General features: G+C 40.6%; 1 protein-coding gene and 1 pseudogene across 2 annotated transcripts in view; both read right to left on the reverse strand.

Moving 5' to 3' along the window:
- Positions 1 to 2,084: 2,084 nt before the first annotated feature.
- LOC143535593 (small ribosomal subunit protein eS25-like) overlaps positions 2,085 to 14,546 on the reverse strand; it is a 72,142-nt gene continuing 59,680 nt past the window's right edge. The window contains exon 4 of the mRNA XM_077029805.1: positions 2,085 to 2,293. Coding sequence (XP_076885920.1) covers positions 2,180 to 2,293 — 114 coding nt within the window. The 3' untranslated portion in view covers positions 2,085 to 2,179. The remainder of the gene's footprint in view (positions 2,294 to 14,546) is intronic.
- The window catches only part of LOC143535592 (uncharacterized), a 35,799-nt pseudogene continuing 24,509 nt past the window's right edge, over positions 3,257 to 14,546 (reverse strand). The window contains exons 3-5 of the transcript XR_013135735.1: positions 3,955 to 4,197; positions 3,683 to 3,854; positions 3,257 to 3,490 (exon numbers count right to left, since the gene is read on the reverse strand). The product of XR_013135735.1 is annotated as an uncharacterized LOC143535592 (transcript). The remainder of the gene's footprint in view (positions 3,491 to 3,682; positions 3,855 to 3,954; positions 4,198 to 14,546) is intronic.

Genomic DNA, 14,546 nt, shown 5'->3' on the forward strand with positions numbered 1-14,546 from the left:
CTATTTTATTTGAAAAGGCAGGATCCCTCACATGGTTGACGGAGTTTGAATCATCAACCTCTTTATAACATTATAAACTAAACCAATTTATTTTAGTAAGATACTAATCAATTACATTAGGTTAAATTATTAAGTTAGGTATTATGGGGAGATAGGGTAGAAAGCTGTTTTTATTGTTATATATAAATAAGTATTAACATCCTCATGATACGGCGGAGATGTAAAACCGTTTATTACATCATTTGATTCAATTATTATATATATCTAAACTGCTTTAGTTCAAAATAAAAACTATTAGAATTTTAATAATTTGTCATGTAGATGTTAGATTTACAATTTATAAAAATTTTCACTAGTTAGACTGTATTATAAACATTTCAGATATACATTTATTCACTATGAAATTTTAATACTCAGAAAAATTTTGTCGATTTCAAATATACATTTATTAAGGGTTATTGGATTTAAATACTCCTAACTTTCACTCATTGTTCGAAAACACTCCTAACTCACGAAATATCACCACCACCCCCAACTTATACGTTATGTTATTCTAGCACTCAAAGCTAACGTGAAGCTTACTTTTTTATTCCTTTTTTTTGTGAGGTGGCATTTTTTGAAATGGTTTGGGAGGGCCTAAAGAAAATAAGATTAAAGTTTGTAGTGTAGTAAATATTTCGTTAGTTGGGAGTGTGGGAGTGTTCCCCACCAACAAGTGAAAGTTGGGAGTGGTAGTGAATGTTTCGTTAGTTGGGAGTGTTCCCGACTGACAAGTGAAAACTGGGAGTATTAAATCCAACAAGCTATGATTCAGTACAAAAAAACAAAAATTATGAGAGATGAATTATGAAGAAACATGAGCTCTGTAGTCGTTGAGATTTTGAACCTTGGGGATTGGTTCTGAGGATGGATACATGCAAATCATCAATGAAAAACAAGTGTGGGTGAAGGGTTAGAAGGGAGAGATGCTCTAAGCTTAGCAAAAAGTCATAATCGTCTTTATCGAGGTCTCTTTGTGCATGAGTGTAAGCACAAATAGAGTATGGTAGGAGAGCGAGAGGATCCAAGACCATTGGATATGAGATCCTATTTATAGCTGAGTTTGTTTGGAGGTGGAGGCTTTTTATTCGACCACATGTCGAGGCCAGGCTGGACGATCTCTGCCATAACAGCCATAGTGGAGATCATGGTTACGTTTTGTGCTAGCCCCACCTCCATGTATTATTTATCCCCTACGGGGGTGTAGCAGGTGAGTTCGTGCATAGAGGGTGTACATGTGTTAGTATTCTGTTGGTGCTTCGCTTTGCACAGGTTTGGTGTCCTTCTTTGTACCTTTGTCGTGTACTCCTATTGGACTTGCTGTTCTGGGGTATGTGCGTAATGGGCATGTGTATTTGTCTTTCCCCTATGTAGTTGGGTTCGAGTCTGGGTTTGACACCACGCCTATCCACTTCACTCGAAAACATGAAGTCACCATGACCATCACTGCCTTCGTTCACCATCCCTTCTCCCACGGCCAGTAATTTTCGTGAACCATTAAAAACTCTGGTAGATGGCCTAATTTATCCTTTTCGTACACACTGTGGTCTCACAAGTGATTCTCTTGTACTCATGCTTGTACAAGCATGTGTCAATTCGCTCATTTGACCCATCTTAACATTTCCACTTCACAAGTTGATCGAAATCACACCACGGCTTGTTCTAAATTTTCAACACAATCACAGAGTCCCTATGCCTTCGCCTATGCCTTCGATTTAAGACTGATATCCAATAAATATACATTTTTAGGGGTCAAATTTCTTTTGCATGAAAGTATGAAACTACTACCTTTTGCATGTATCCAACTGATAATGCTTGTATCATCTCCAAAAGTTTTCATGACATTTTAGACAAGCAATACCAAAACCTTAACCAGGAACGGTTATAACTTATATGGTTGGAAGTTAAAAAATAAATAGCATGTACATCAAAGAAATATCAACTATAAAATGAGAAGCATGATGACTATGAAATGAAAATAAATCAAGATTTTCATGATCAAGATAAAGCATTGTAGGCCTCTTAAAATAACAAAAGTATGGCATTAAAAAAAGGTACTAGATCTTGCAATAAACAAAAACTCGAAGCAGAAAAATCATAATATCATGTCTTGCCATAATATCAGTAAAACTACTACACTTCAAGTATTAGTAGCCCTGGTGTAGATTTGTTGACTAGCATGAGCAGATACCATCCTGATTGCACCTCTTACCATCAAATCCTTGATCGCCTTTCGTGCCAATGATCCATTAATCTAAAAATAAATTATATAAACGATATAAGATAACTTATTAATATGATTGAAACAATACCTCAATTGTTTTAATTTGTGAAACTGTTGTGTGACAATTTTTTAACAGTTTACTAAAATTTGATTAACCAGTTAAAAAAGATTGAGTGTGGTGATTAACATAAGTAAGCGTTTGAAAAACACCTTAACAAAACACATAAAACGACACATAAAAGATTTTGAGACCGTTACCCTTAATCTGTCTGATAAAAGGAAGGAGTGATGAGCTTGAACTTTGGAGCTTCGGAAAGAAGCTTATCATATGTCGCCTTACCGAAGAGAACCATGCTGTTCACCTTATCCTTTTGCTTTCCCTTGCTCTACTTCTGAAAAGCTCTATTTCATTCAAAAACAACCAAATTCATAATGCCTATCATTCAAAAATGTTAAATCCTTTTTTTCTTTAGTTACAATGATCCTAACTAAACCTCCAGAAAGTCTTAACTTCCAGCATTTTTTATATTATGTAAATTTGAGTCAAGTTATAAGAACAATTATCACTATGCATGTTTACTTGTTTAGCCAGAAAAAAAATTGATCACCATAACTGTTTATAAAACATAAAAACATATAAACGTAGCATATTCAGATAGATGAATTTGGTATTCTAAGAAAGAAAGGAATCAAAAAAGTAGACATGAATTGACCTGTTGTGTGTAATTTAGGTAAACCTATATTGACTCGATGTATAACTTCGACGGTAGACCTGAATCACCCCGTTTGAGTTGACCTAAATAAGCTCATATTTTACCCAAATCAACCCATTTCTTGAAGAACACGCCTTTGTTATGTTTTTTTAACCACCAAGAACACACAACAAACTACACTGAAGCAAATAATACAATAAAATGTGTTGATTAATGTTATTATGTTTTACATCAATATGTAACATTTTGTGATTTAGCTAAAAATAAAACAGGTCAACTTATCAATCCGTCTACTTTACCGCCTCTAGTTTGGAGTCATGATCGAATTTAGGCGTTTTAACTCCCTATGATATGATGGAAAAAGAGAACATAGTTCTTCAACTGTTTTGATAACAAACATTGGATTAGATAGATGAAAACCTAGTTTGTAAAGATCGTCATCAAAGTGACTCTGTTTGAGTGTTTTCTTGTAATTTTCAGTGGCGTTTCTCGGGTGACCCCTTGCAACAGCAATCTACATAGTCACACAGAAAGAGTCAAGTTAGACAACATCATGCATTGCTAATTTAATCAAGTATGAGTTTTACAAAATCTAAAGAAAAGAATCGCAACATGTAACACCAGTATAAAAAACCAGTTGTTCGGTAGGTAAATCCCTAAACCACCCTTGTACTAGTCGATTTTCAATAACTTTTAAGTAGCTAACCCGATGTCTTCCTTGAAGTTCAAAAAGCCAAAAATTCCAGTCATTTAGCACAACTCCATCTACTTTGACATATATATCGGTCCAGTCTTTATGATGAAATTCCACATAATCTAACTTATACCCGACTCCTGTGCCTAATTCCTTGACAAATGCTTCCTTTAAACACCAATACCTGTTCATTTGACACGTTAGTAAAAAATATCGCTTGCCCGTATACGGGCCATAATAACAAAAGGGATTTCCTACCACAAGTAAAATGTAATCAAACTCACCTGAAAAACATGTCTAAAACATCATCATCAGAACCAGCATTGACGATCTTTTCCCACTCTGAACTTGAAAAGTATGATGAGAAATTTTTAATGAAATCTGAAACGGTTTTCTTTCCCGGGAATGAAGCAAGAGACAATGTCCAAACCCACGAGGCAAATCGGTTCAGAAGCAATTGCCACATAGTCACCATGATGCGAAACATTGAAGTTGAAATTTGGGAATTTCACATTCTGATGTCTTTCCTGTGCAACCACTTGATCATAAAAACAGAAATCAGAACTAAAACAAGAAAATTTTGATCATATCAAGACTGTTAGATCAAAAGAGCAACCTCACTTTCATGTATATTTCCCTGAATTAGTTCATTATAAAGTATAAACATTAAAACTGCAAAACACAATTAATATTATGATAGTTTGGAATTCGGTAATTTGATAGCAAAGATTTATGTTACCTACATAAGTGAAGGATCTATGCAAAACACTACATAATGCGAAAACATGCAGAACAAAAGAAATCATTCATTTTTCAATCTTAAACTTTTTTAAAAGCACTACGTGAAAATTGACCTTCGGCCACACGAAAAAAGTGTGGCCGTAGGCCTTTAGCCACACACATCTGGTTCAAATCATATGTGGCCAAAGGTCGCGACACCGTGGGTATGATATGGCCATACACAGTTTTTAGTGCCCTTATGTGGTAATAAGTGTGGCTAAAGGGTACAGGCATTAGTTGCCGGCCATCAAGAATCCTCTCCAATAAGTGTGGCTAAACGGTAGAAAATGGCCGCATGACTATTTACTATGAGTGACCATTGCACGTATACAGCCACATGAATTCATGTTTCAGCCACAAGAATTTTATAATAATGTGGCCAATAGGGTTTGTTAAGCTTGCATTGTGACCTATCCCGTGTGGATATAGCAAAAAATGGCCACTTAAATTAAAAATAGAGTGGCTAATTATATCATACAGACACTAAAAAGTACATTAAAAGTGGCTTGTAACACCCTGACCAAAGGCGGCGAAACATGCCAGGGTGCAACGTGATTGGACATATACACAAGACACTATTTAAAGTGACAATATTTATTCAACTCATTTTATTTCAACAAATCAGTAATCAACACATATCGTTCACACGAACATATTGAATACAAGTAATAATTATATTATTCGTTTTACTAATACCCTAATAGTCTTGGTAACGTTTTCATCAAGTCCTCGAGTCAACAAAAGTCAAACCTGTAACATTTCATAAAATAAAGTTTGTCAACACAAAGGTTGGTGAGCAATTCATAAGTTAGAGCATATAAGTAAGTATATAGTAATAAAGAGCCACAAAACTTGTATACAAACAATAAATAAAAGCTATAAATTTGGATAAAATAGTTATCGCTAATAAGTTAGCGACACCCAACTATAAGGGGTTGCCAAATAGTTTAGGATTTTATAGACAGTTGCTAAACACATTAGCACCACCTAGCTACAAGGGGTTGCCAAGTAGTCTAGGATTTAATAGTTATCGTTAATTGCATTACGTTAACGACACCTTGCCATGAAGGGTTGCCAGATGGTCTAGGATTTATAGTTCCACCATCCAAAAGCGATAAACACATAGGCAAATAAGCATGTAAGCATAGAACACCAAATCAAGCAATTATTTAGGTAAAATATACAATCACGTTTGTGGGTTTAAGATTCAAGTAAATAAAGCATTTAGTTTGATAGGTATGAAATGTCACCCCAAAACGAAAGATGGAAAAAGAGGTATGAAAGTACTCACATCGATTGATGAACAGAGAAATAAATAGATAAATAAATGAAGCTCGAACGGTAAACGAACAGATCCGACTTGAAACGATAAACACCTTAGCTAAAATAAATAATTTAATATATATTAATGAACTTGAAACCAAAATGAAACTATATTGAAAGACATTGGACGAGAAGGTTCGGTTGTTAAATCGGATTATCCGTTAATTTGTTAATGGTTAGGGACTCGTACTTAAATGACAATTAAAATAAAATAATATTATTTTATTGAGCTTTTAAATAATTAATCAATATTAAATATAAGCAAGACGGGTTTAAAACAAGGGTTCGGTTTTTATAAAAAGAAAGAATTGATAAAGTTTATAATAATATTATTAATGATAATAATAATTCTAAAAAGATATGATATATATATATGTATATATATATATTAGATAAAAATGTTAATAATAATAACAATAATTATTTTTAATAATACTAATATAGTATAATAATTATAACAATAATTATTATTAATAATAATAATGATAGTTAACGAATAAAATCTTGGTATTAATTTTAAGGTGTTATTGATAAAATGTGACACCCGGTAATTTCCCAATCCCATAAACTAAGTGATCAACCTAATAATTAGGTGATTGTGTATAGCGAGCGCGCCATGTTAGAGTCAGCGCGGGCATATGTTATATGCGCCCTGCGCGAGCGCGCCATGATAGAATCAGCGCGGGCATATGTTATATGCACCCTGCGCGAGCGCGCCATGTTAGAGTCAGCGCGGGCATGTTATATGCGCCCTGCGCGAGCGCGCCATGATAGAATCAGCGCGGACATATGTTATATGCGCCCTGCGCGAGCGCGCCATGTTAGAGTCAGCGCGGACATATGTTATATGCGCCCTGCGCGAGCGCGCCATGTTAGAATCAGCGCGGGCATATGTTATATGCGCCATGCGCGAATGTTTTGGCTTTGTGTTTTCATAACTTAATTTTTTTATCGTGTCTAATGGGTTGACCACCCCGCTTGATGCTAAGGCGGGTGCATCCCAAATCATTTATGCGCGTGCGGAAAGGGAACTAACCTTCCCGCATGGCGGGAACATTGAGAGCTAGTTTGTCTGAAGCTCCAAGATGGAATTGACTTCAACATAACTGATCACTATGTTGAAATACCAAGACCTCATGGAGAATCTACAAATGAAACTCAACGTCCCTGACTGCGAGAAGGCTACGCACCTACCCGCAGCAAAGAAACGGCCTTCACGCAGAAGGCTATACGCGCAAGGCTACACGCACAAACACTTAGTATATTTCTCAAATGTAAGGGGATTACCCCCGCCCAGAAGGAACCAAATGCGTGTTTCAGAGATTTTTACCTTTTGAGTGCACACTGACAACAGTACCAGAAAAGTATACTGTAACACGAAAAGTCAACTGTCAGCCGTACCTACTCTCACCAACCACAGTCCTGCATGTCCTGTCAAAATCAATCAGAATCTTTCTAACCACTCCCTAAGACTATCACCCCCATTCCTAAATAAATAATAATAATTCCCATACTTTGTCATCATTACACCCTATAAGATAAGATTTTGATCCCCCTAAATCAAGGGATTGTGTTCCTCAAAAATTGCCTATAAATATGTACCAATTCTTGAATAAAAATATCACACAAGAAAACACACTCCAAACTCCCTTAAATCTGTGACTTTCATCTCCGTTTCCATCACTAGGTAAGCCGAAACCTTAAGTCTTGAGATTTACTTCGATTTCTTGATCTTAATATACATATTTCTTGTTATTTAAACATATTTTAGACTCCCAATCTCGAGGCTAACACCAAGAAACCCAGATCTCGTTTAACCTCTTAAGAATCTCAGGTGAGTCTCACAGCCCCTATTTTCACTGTTTTTAAACTGTTTTCGGGGCGAGGGACACGTGTTTAAGTTATATTTTATCACGATATGTTTACGAGCAATGCAAACGATTATTTATTCAAAATGTTTACTTTGGTTTTTGATGTGAGCGCGCAAGATACGAGTAAGTGATCACTTTACCATTGGAACTCTAAGGGTAGGGACTGCTGTGTTTGATCAACCCGCTCGTAGGGGTCGCACCCCTTGCTTAGACGAGTGCCTAGTATGGTCATGGGGTAGTACTATGGGATTGAGCCCGCTCGTAGAGGTCGCACCTCTTACACAGACGAGCGCCTTGTTTTCCGGCACAACGTTCGCGCGTAACCCGCGGGACGGCATTATTAAGTTATAGTGGCAGCGCCACGGTTTTCAGAAGCGTCCACGCGTAACCCGCGGGACGGTATTACTAAGTGGCAGCGCCACGGTTTTTCAGAAATGTCTGCGCGTAACCCGCGGGACGGTTTTATCGAGACTATGTTTTCATGATTTCAGAACTATGTTTCAGTACGGTTTTATCAAGCATATGTTTAAACAATGTTATCAGAAATGTGTTCAATATGGTTTTATCAAGATTATGATGCTATACGATTTATCAAGTCACCAAAACTTGTGAACTCACTCAGTTTATACTGATTCAAATGTTTTTACGTGTCTTTCAGGTGATAAGTAAGTAGCGCAAGGAGTCACACGTAGAGCACTTCACGCAGAACATCCATATCAATTGTTTTTGGAAGATTTTAGTTCTATCCCTTCTACACGTGCGGTTGTTCCCGCCGTGTAAGGGGATATGGCGCGGAAATCTTCAACGTTTTCTTATTTGGATGATTTTATATGTAATTCAAAACAATGTAATGTATTTTTGTACTAGACATTTCATGCGCAATGAAATTTTCATTTATATTGTTTGCAATGACCCGTGCTTGACTATCAATCCCCACTCGCGCGCGCCCGGCTGTTTCCGCCGTTTAGGGCCGGGTGTGACAGATTGGTATCAGAGCACTGGTTATAGCGAACTAGGAAAAGAGTTTTAACCTAGACTATAACCATAGGGGAATCGCATGAAATATTTCTTAAAGAAAATATTTTCAAAAGAAAACTACACGCACACTTAGGAACACGGGTCACACAATGTCTAGTGAATAAGAACATTATGTGCTCAGGGTACATGCGCTAAGTTTGATATGTTTTCACTCTTTTTAAGAAAAACGAGAATGCCTCCAACCAGAGCCAAGGGAATCACCATGACACCCGAGGAACTCGCAGAAATAATCGCGCAGGCGATCGCAACGCATGAGGCCAGCAAGGCCGAATCAAGTCAGGGTCGTCAGGAGACCGAAACCCCAGAACCCGAATCAGGAGCCTTGGACAAAGGATGCTCCTATAAGACATTTATGGCCTGTAAGCCTTGGCCATTCAAGGGCACCGAAAGGGCCATTGGGCTCTACAACTGGATCGACAAGATGGAGACAGTTCTCTCCATTAGCGGGTGTAGTGAAAACCAAAAGGTCCTTTATGCGACCTGCATGTTTCAAGAAGTGGCCTCGTCTTGGTGGAAGCTTCAAGTGAAAACATTAGGGCGAGAAGTTGCTCTCCACAAGACCTGGGAGGAGCTGAAGGATATGATGATGAAAATGTTCTGCTCTCGCGCCGAAATTCAGAGTCTACAACAGGAATTTTGGAACCACACCATGGTGGGGACTGAGATCAACGCCTACAACAACCGTTTCAACGAACTTTGCCAGATGGTGCCGGATATGGCAAACACGGAGGAGAAGAAGATGGAGAGGTATATCTTTGGGTTACCTCATGTCATCAGAGTTCCGCTCAATGCCGCAGCGCCTCCAACCTTTGATGAGGCAGTAGCGCGAGCCATCACTCTTACTAAAGATACGGTCCGTGCGGGTACGTTGACCTCGCGCGGGAACGAACAGCGAACCTCTGACCCCAAGAGGAAATGGTACTCTCACCACCGAGGGTCCGACTCCAAGCAGCCACCGTTCAAGAAGCAGGAGAGCACAAGGGCTTACGCGATTCAAGCCGCGGAGCCATCACGGAAAGGGTACAACGGGCCTCGCCCATGGTGCAGCAGATGCAAGTATCACCACGAGGGTGAATGCGCAAACATCGCATGCGCCAAATGTGGCAGACCAGGGCACAAGGCGATAAATTGCCAGAAGGAAGCTGGAGCCAACGACAACTGCTACGCATGCGGGAAGCCAGGGCATTTCAGCCGAGATTGCCCGCAAAAGAGAAACCAAGCTCGCGGGAGAGCCTTTGTGATCGGCGCAGGCGAAGCAAAAGAAGAACCGAATGTAGTAACCGGTACGTTTCTATTTAACGACCATTTTGCATCTGTCTTATTTGATACTGGCGCTGACCTAAGTTTCATATCCGCTGAGTTTAAAAACTCCCTAGGTCTAGCAACCAGTAGGCTAGACACGCCTTATTCTATAGAACTAGCAAATGGTAAGCAGTTATGCGCGAACGAGAGGACTGAGCAATGTGTATTGGTCATGGGAGGTCACGGATTCAATATTAACTTATTGCCAATAGACTTGGGAAGTTTTGACATTGTGGTAGGTATGGATTGGTTAGTCGAGAATCACGCGGAAGTTATTTGCCATGAGAAGCAGGTTCGGATCCCACTGTTGAGCGGAGAAACCTTGGTAATTCAAGGGGAAAGAAGTGGAGCTGCGACAAAACTCATTTCGTGTCTAAAGGCGCGCAAGTGCCTGAGGAAAGGATGCTATGCCTTCCTGGCGCACGTAGTAGAGAAGAAAGGAGATGAGCGAAAGATTGAAGACTTACCAGTGGTGCGCGAATTCCCAGAAGTTTTTCCTGAAGATCTGCCCGGATTACCGCCGCCGCGACAAGTCGAGTTTCGAATCGACTTGGTCCCAGGTGCTGCGCCAGTAGCTCGAGCACCCTATCGACTAGCTCCATCCGAGATGCAAGAGCTATCCAATCAGTTGCAGGAACTATTGGATAAGGGTTTCATACGCCCAAGCTTTTCACCTTGGGGAGCTCCAGTGCTTTTTGTGAAGAAGAAGGATGGTTCATTCAGAATGTGTATTGACTACAGGGAACTGAACAAGCTGACGGTCAAGAATCGGTACCCCTTACCGAGGATTGATGACTTATTTGATCAGTTGCAGGGATCCAGTTATTATTCGAAGATAGATCTACGGTCAGGATACCACCAACTTAGGGTCCATGAGGAAGACGCGCCGAAGACAGCCTTCCGAACTAGATACGGCCACTATGAGTTCTTAGTGATGCCTTTCGGGCTAACTAATGCGCCGGCTGTATTCATGGATCTAATGAACCGTGTGTGCAAACCATACTTGGACAAGTTCGTGATTGTGTTTATAGATGATATTCTGATTTACTCCCGAATCAGAGCCGAGCATGAACAACATCTGAGATTAATTTTGGAGTTACTAAAGAAAGAAAAGTTGTATGCAAAGTTTTCTAAATGTGAGTTTTGGCTCAGAGAGGTTCACTTTCTCGGTCACGTCGTAAACGAAAAAGGAATACACGTCGACCCTTCCAAGGTCAGAGCCATCGAAAACTGGGAAACGCCAAAAACCCCAACTGAGGTGAGGCAATTCCTAGGACTAGCTGGCTACTATCGACGTTTCATTGAGAACTTCTCCAGGATAGCTTTACCGTTGACTGCGCTAACCCAGAAGGATAAGAAGTTTGATTGGGGCAAAGACCAGGAAGCAGCGTTTCAAATGTTAAAGCAAAAGCTATGTAGTGCGCCAATTCTGTCTCTGCCCGAGGGGACGGATGACATCGTCGTCTACTGCGATGCTTCACATCAAGGACTCGGGTGTGTCCTTATGCAGAGAAACAAAGTCATAGCGTATGCCTCGCGTCAACTTAAGGTCAATGAAAGGAACTATACAACGCATGATCTGGAGCTTGGAGCAGTTGTTTTCGCGCTAAAGATTTGGCGCCATTATCTTTATGGAACAAAGTGTTTAATTTTTACGGATCACAAGAGCCTTCAACATATATTTGATCAAAAGGATTTAAACATGAGGCAACGAAGATGGGTTGAATTATTGAATGATTATGATTGTGAAATAAAGTATCATCCTGGAAAGGCGAATGTGGTAGCAGACGCTCTAAGTAGGAAAGAGCGAGTAAAGACGTTACGAGTTAAGGCTCTAAGATTGACCATTCGCGCAGATCTTGCTACCCGCATCCGAGAAGCTCAACAAGAAGCCTTGAAACCAGAGTTTGTCAAGAACGAATCCCTTGGGGGTATGATCAAGAATTTGGAGCTCAAAGAGAACGACACTCGATATTTTGCTAACCGCATATGGGTCCCTCTCAAGGGAGGATTGCGCGAGCAAGTGTTAAACGAAGCTCACAAAACGCGGTATTCAGTACATCCTGGCGCAGACAAGATGTACCAAGATGTTAAAGCGCTGTATTGGTGGCCCAATCTTAAGGGCGCCATCGCGACGTATGTCAGTAAGTGCCTGACGTGTTCAAAGGTGAAAGCTGAATACCAGAAACCGTCGGGGTTGCTGCAACAGCCAGAAATTCCCATGTGGAAGTGGGAACAAATCTCCATGGACTTCATTACCAAACTGCCAAGGACACCTGGGGGCTACAACGCGATTTGGGTTATTGTAGACCGGCTAACTAAGTCAGCACACTTCCTGCCAATCAAGGAAACCGATAAGATGGAAAAGTTAGCCCGATTGTATATTCGAGAAGTAGTTTCAAAGCACGGAGTTCCGGTATCCATCATTTCTGATAGAGATAGTCGTTTTACCTCAAGATTTTGGAGATCGTTACAAGGGGCTTTAGGTACTCGTCTTGACATGAGTACGGCCTATCATCCCCAAACGGATGGACAAAGCGAGCGAACCATTCAAACATTAGAAGATATGTTGCGCGCGTGCGCGATCGATTTCAGAGGTAGCTGGGATACTCATCTCCCATTGGTTAAATTTTCATACAATAACAGTTATCACACAAGCCTCAAGGCTGCGCCGTTTGAAGCCCTGTATGGGCGCAAGTGTAGATCCCCGCTGTGTTGGGCTGAAGTGGGTGACAAGCAAATGACTGGCCCAGAATTGATCCAAGAAACAACAGACAAAATTTTCCAGATACGGGATCGCCTTAAGGCAGCGCGCGACAGACAGAAAAGCTATGCTGATGTGAGGAGAAAACCGTTGGAATTTCAAGTAGGGGATAAAGTACTTTTGAAAGTCTCTCCATGGAAAGGAGTCCCCCGTTTCGGCAAGCGAGGAAAGTTAAACCCACGATACATCGGACCATTTGAGATCCTGGAGAGGATCGGTCCAGTTGCTTATAAACTCCATTTACCCGCCGAACTTAGTGGAGTTCATGACACGTTTCATGTGTCCAACCTCAAGAAGTGCTTATCTGATGAAACATTAATTTTACCATTGGACGAGATTCACATCGACAAACAACTACACTTCGTGGAAGAGCCTATAGCAGTAACCGATTGGAAAGAACAAAAATTGCGAAGAAGCCGAATCAAGTTAGTAAAGGTTCAATGGAACTCAAGGCGTGGGCCTGAATTCACTTGGGAAAGAGAAGACCAAATGCGCAAGAAGTACCCATACCTCTTTCAAAGCATAGCCCCTGCCAGCAACGCCTCCTAAATTTCGGGACGAAATTCTCTTAACAGGGGGAGAATGTGACACCCGGTAATTTCCCAATCCCATAAACTAAGTGATCAACCTAATAATTAGGTGATTGTGTATAGCGAGCGCGCCATGTTAGAGTCAGCGCGGGCATATGTTATATGCGCCCTGCGCGAGCGCGCCATGATAGAATCAGCGCGGGCATATGTTATATGCACCCTGCGCGAGCGCGCCATGTTAGAGTCAGCGCGGGCATGTTATATGCGCCCTGCGCGAGCGCGCCATGATAGAATCAGCGCGGGCATATGTTATATGCGCCCTGCGCGAGCGCGCCATGTTAGAGTCAGCACGGGCATATGTTATATGCGCCCTGCGCGAGCGCGCCATGTTAGAGTCAGCGCGGGCATATGTTATATGCGCCATGCGCGAATGTTTTGGCTTTGTGTTTTCATAACTTAATTTTTTTATCGTGTCTAATGGGTTGACCACCCCGCTTGATGCTAAGGCGGGTGCATCCCAAATCATTTATGCGCGTGCGGAAAGGGAACTAACCTTCCCGCATGGCGGGAACATTGAGAGCTAGTTTGTCTGAAGCTCCAAGATGGAATTGACTTCAACATAACTGATCACTATGTTGAAATACCAAGACCTCATGGAGAATCTACAAATGAAACTCAACGTCCCTGACTGCGAGAAGGCTACGCACCTACCCGCAGCAAAGAAACGGCCTTCACGCAGAAGGCTATACGCGCAAGGCTACACGCACAAACACTTAGTATATTTCTCAAATGTAAGGGGATTACCCCCGCCCAGAAGGAACCAAATGCGTGTTTCAGAGATTTTTACCTTTTGAGTGCACACTGACAACAGTACCAGAAAAGTATACTGTAACACGAAAAGTCAACTGTCAGCCGTACCTACTCCCACCAACCACAGTCCTGCATGTCCTGTCAAAATCAATCAGAATCTTTCTAACCACTCCCTAAGACTATCACCCCCATTCCTAAATAAATAATAATAATTCCCATACTTTGTCATCATTACACCCTATAAGATAAGATTTTGATCCCCCTAAATCAAGGGATTGTGTTCCTCAAAAATTGCCTATAAATATGTACCAATTCTTGAATAAAAATATCACACAAGAAAACACACTCCAAACTCCCTTAAATCTGTGACTTTCATCTCCGTTTCCATCACTAGGTAAGCCGAAACCTTAAGTCTTGAGATTTACTTCGATTTCTTGATCTTAATATACATATTTCTT

This window comes from Bidens hawaiensis, unplaced genomic scaffold (assembly GCF_021521415.1).
Source record: "Bidens hawaiensis isolate Kalapana, Puna unplaced genomic scaffold, B.hawaiensis_p1.1 tig00010569_1, whole genome shotgun sequence".
Classification (NCBI taxonomy): domain Eukaryota; kingdom Viridiplantae; phylum Streptophyta; class Magnoliopsida; order Asterales; family Asteraceae; genus Bidens; species Bidens hawaiensis.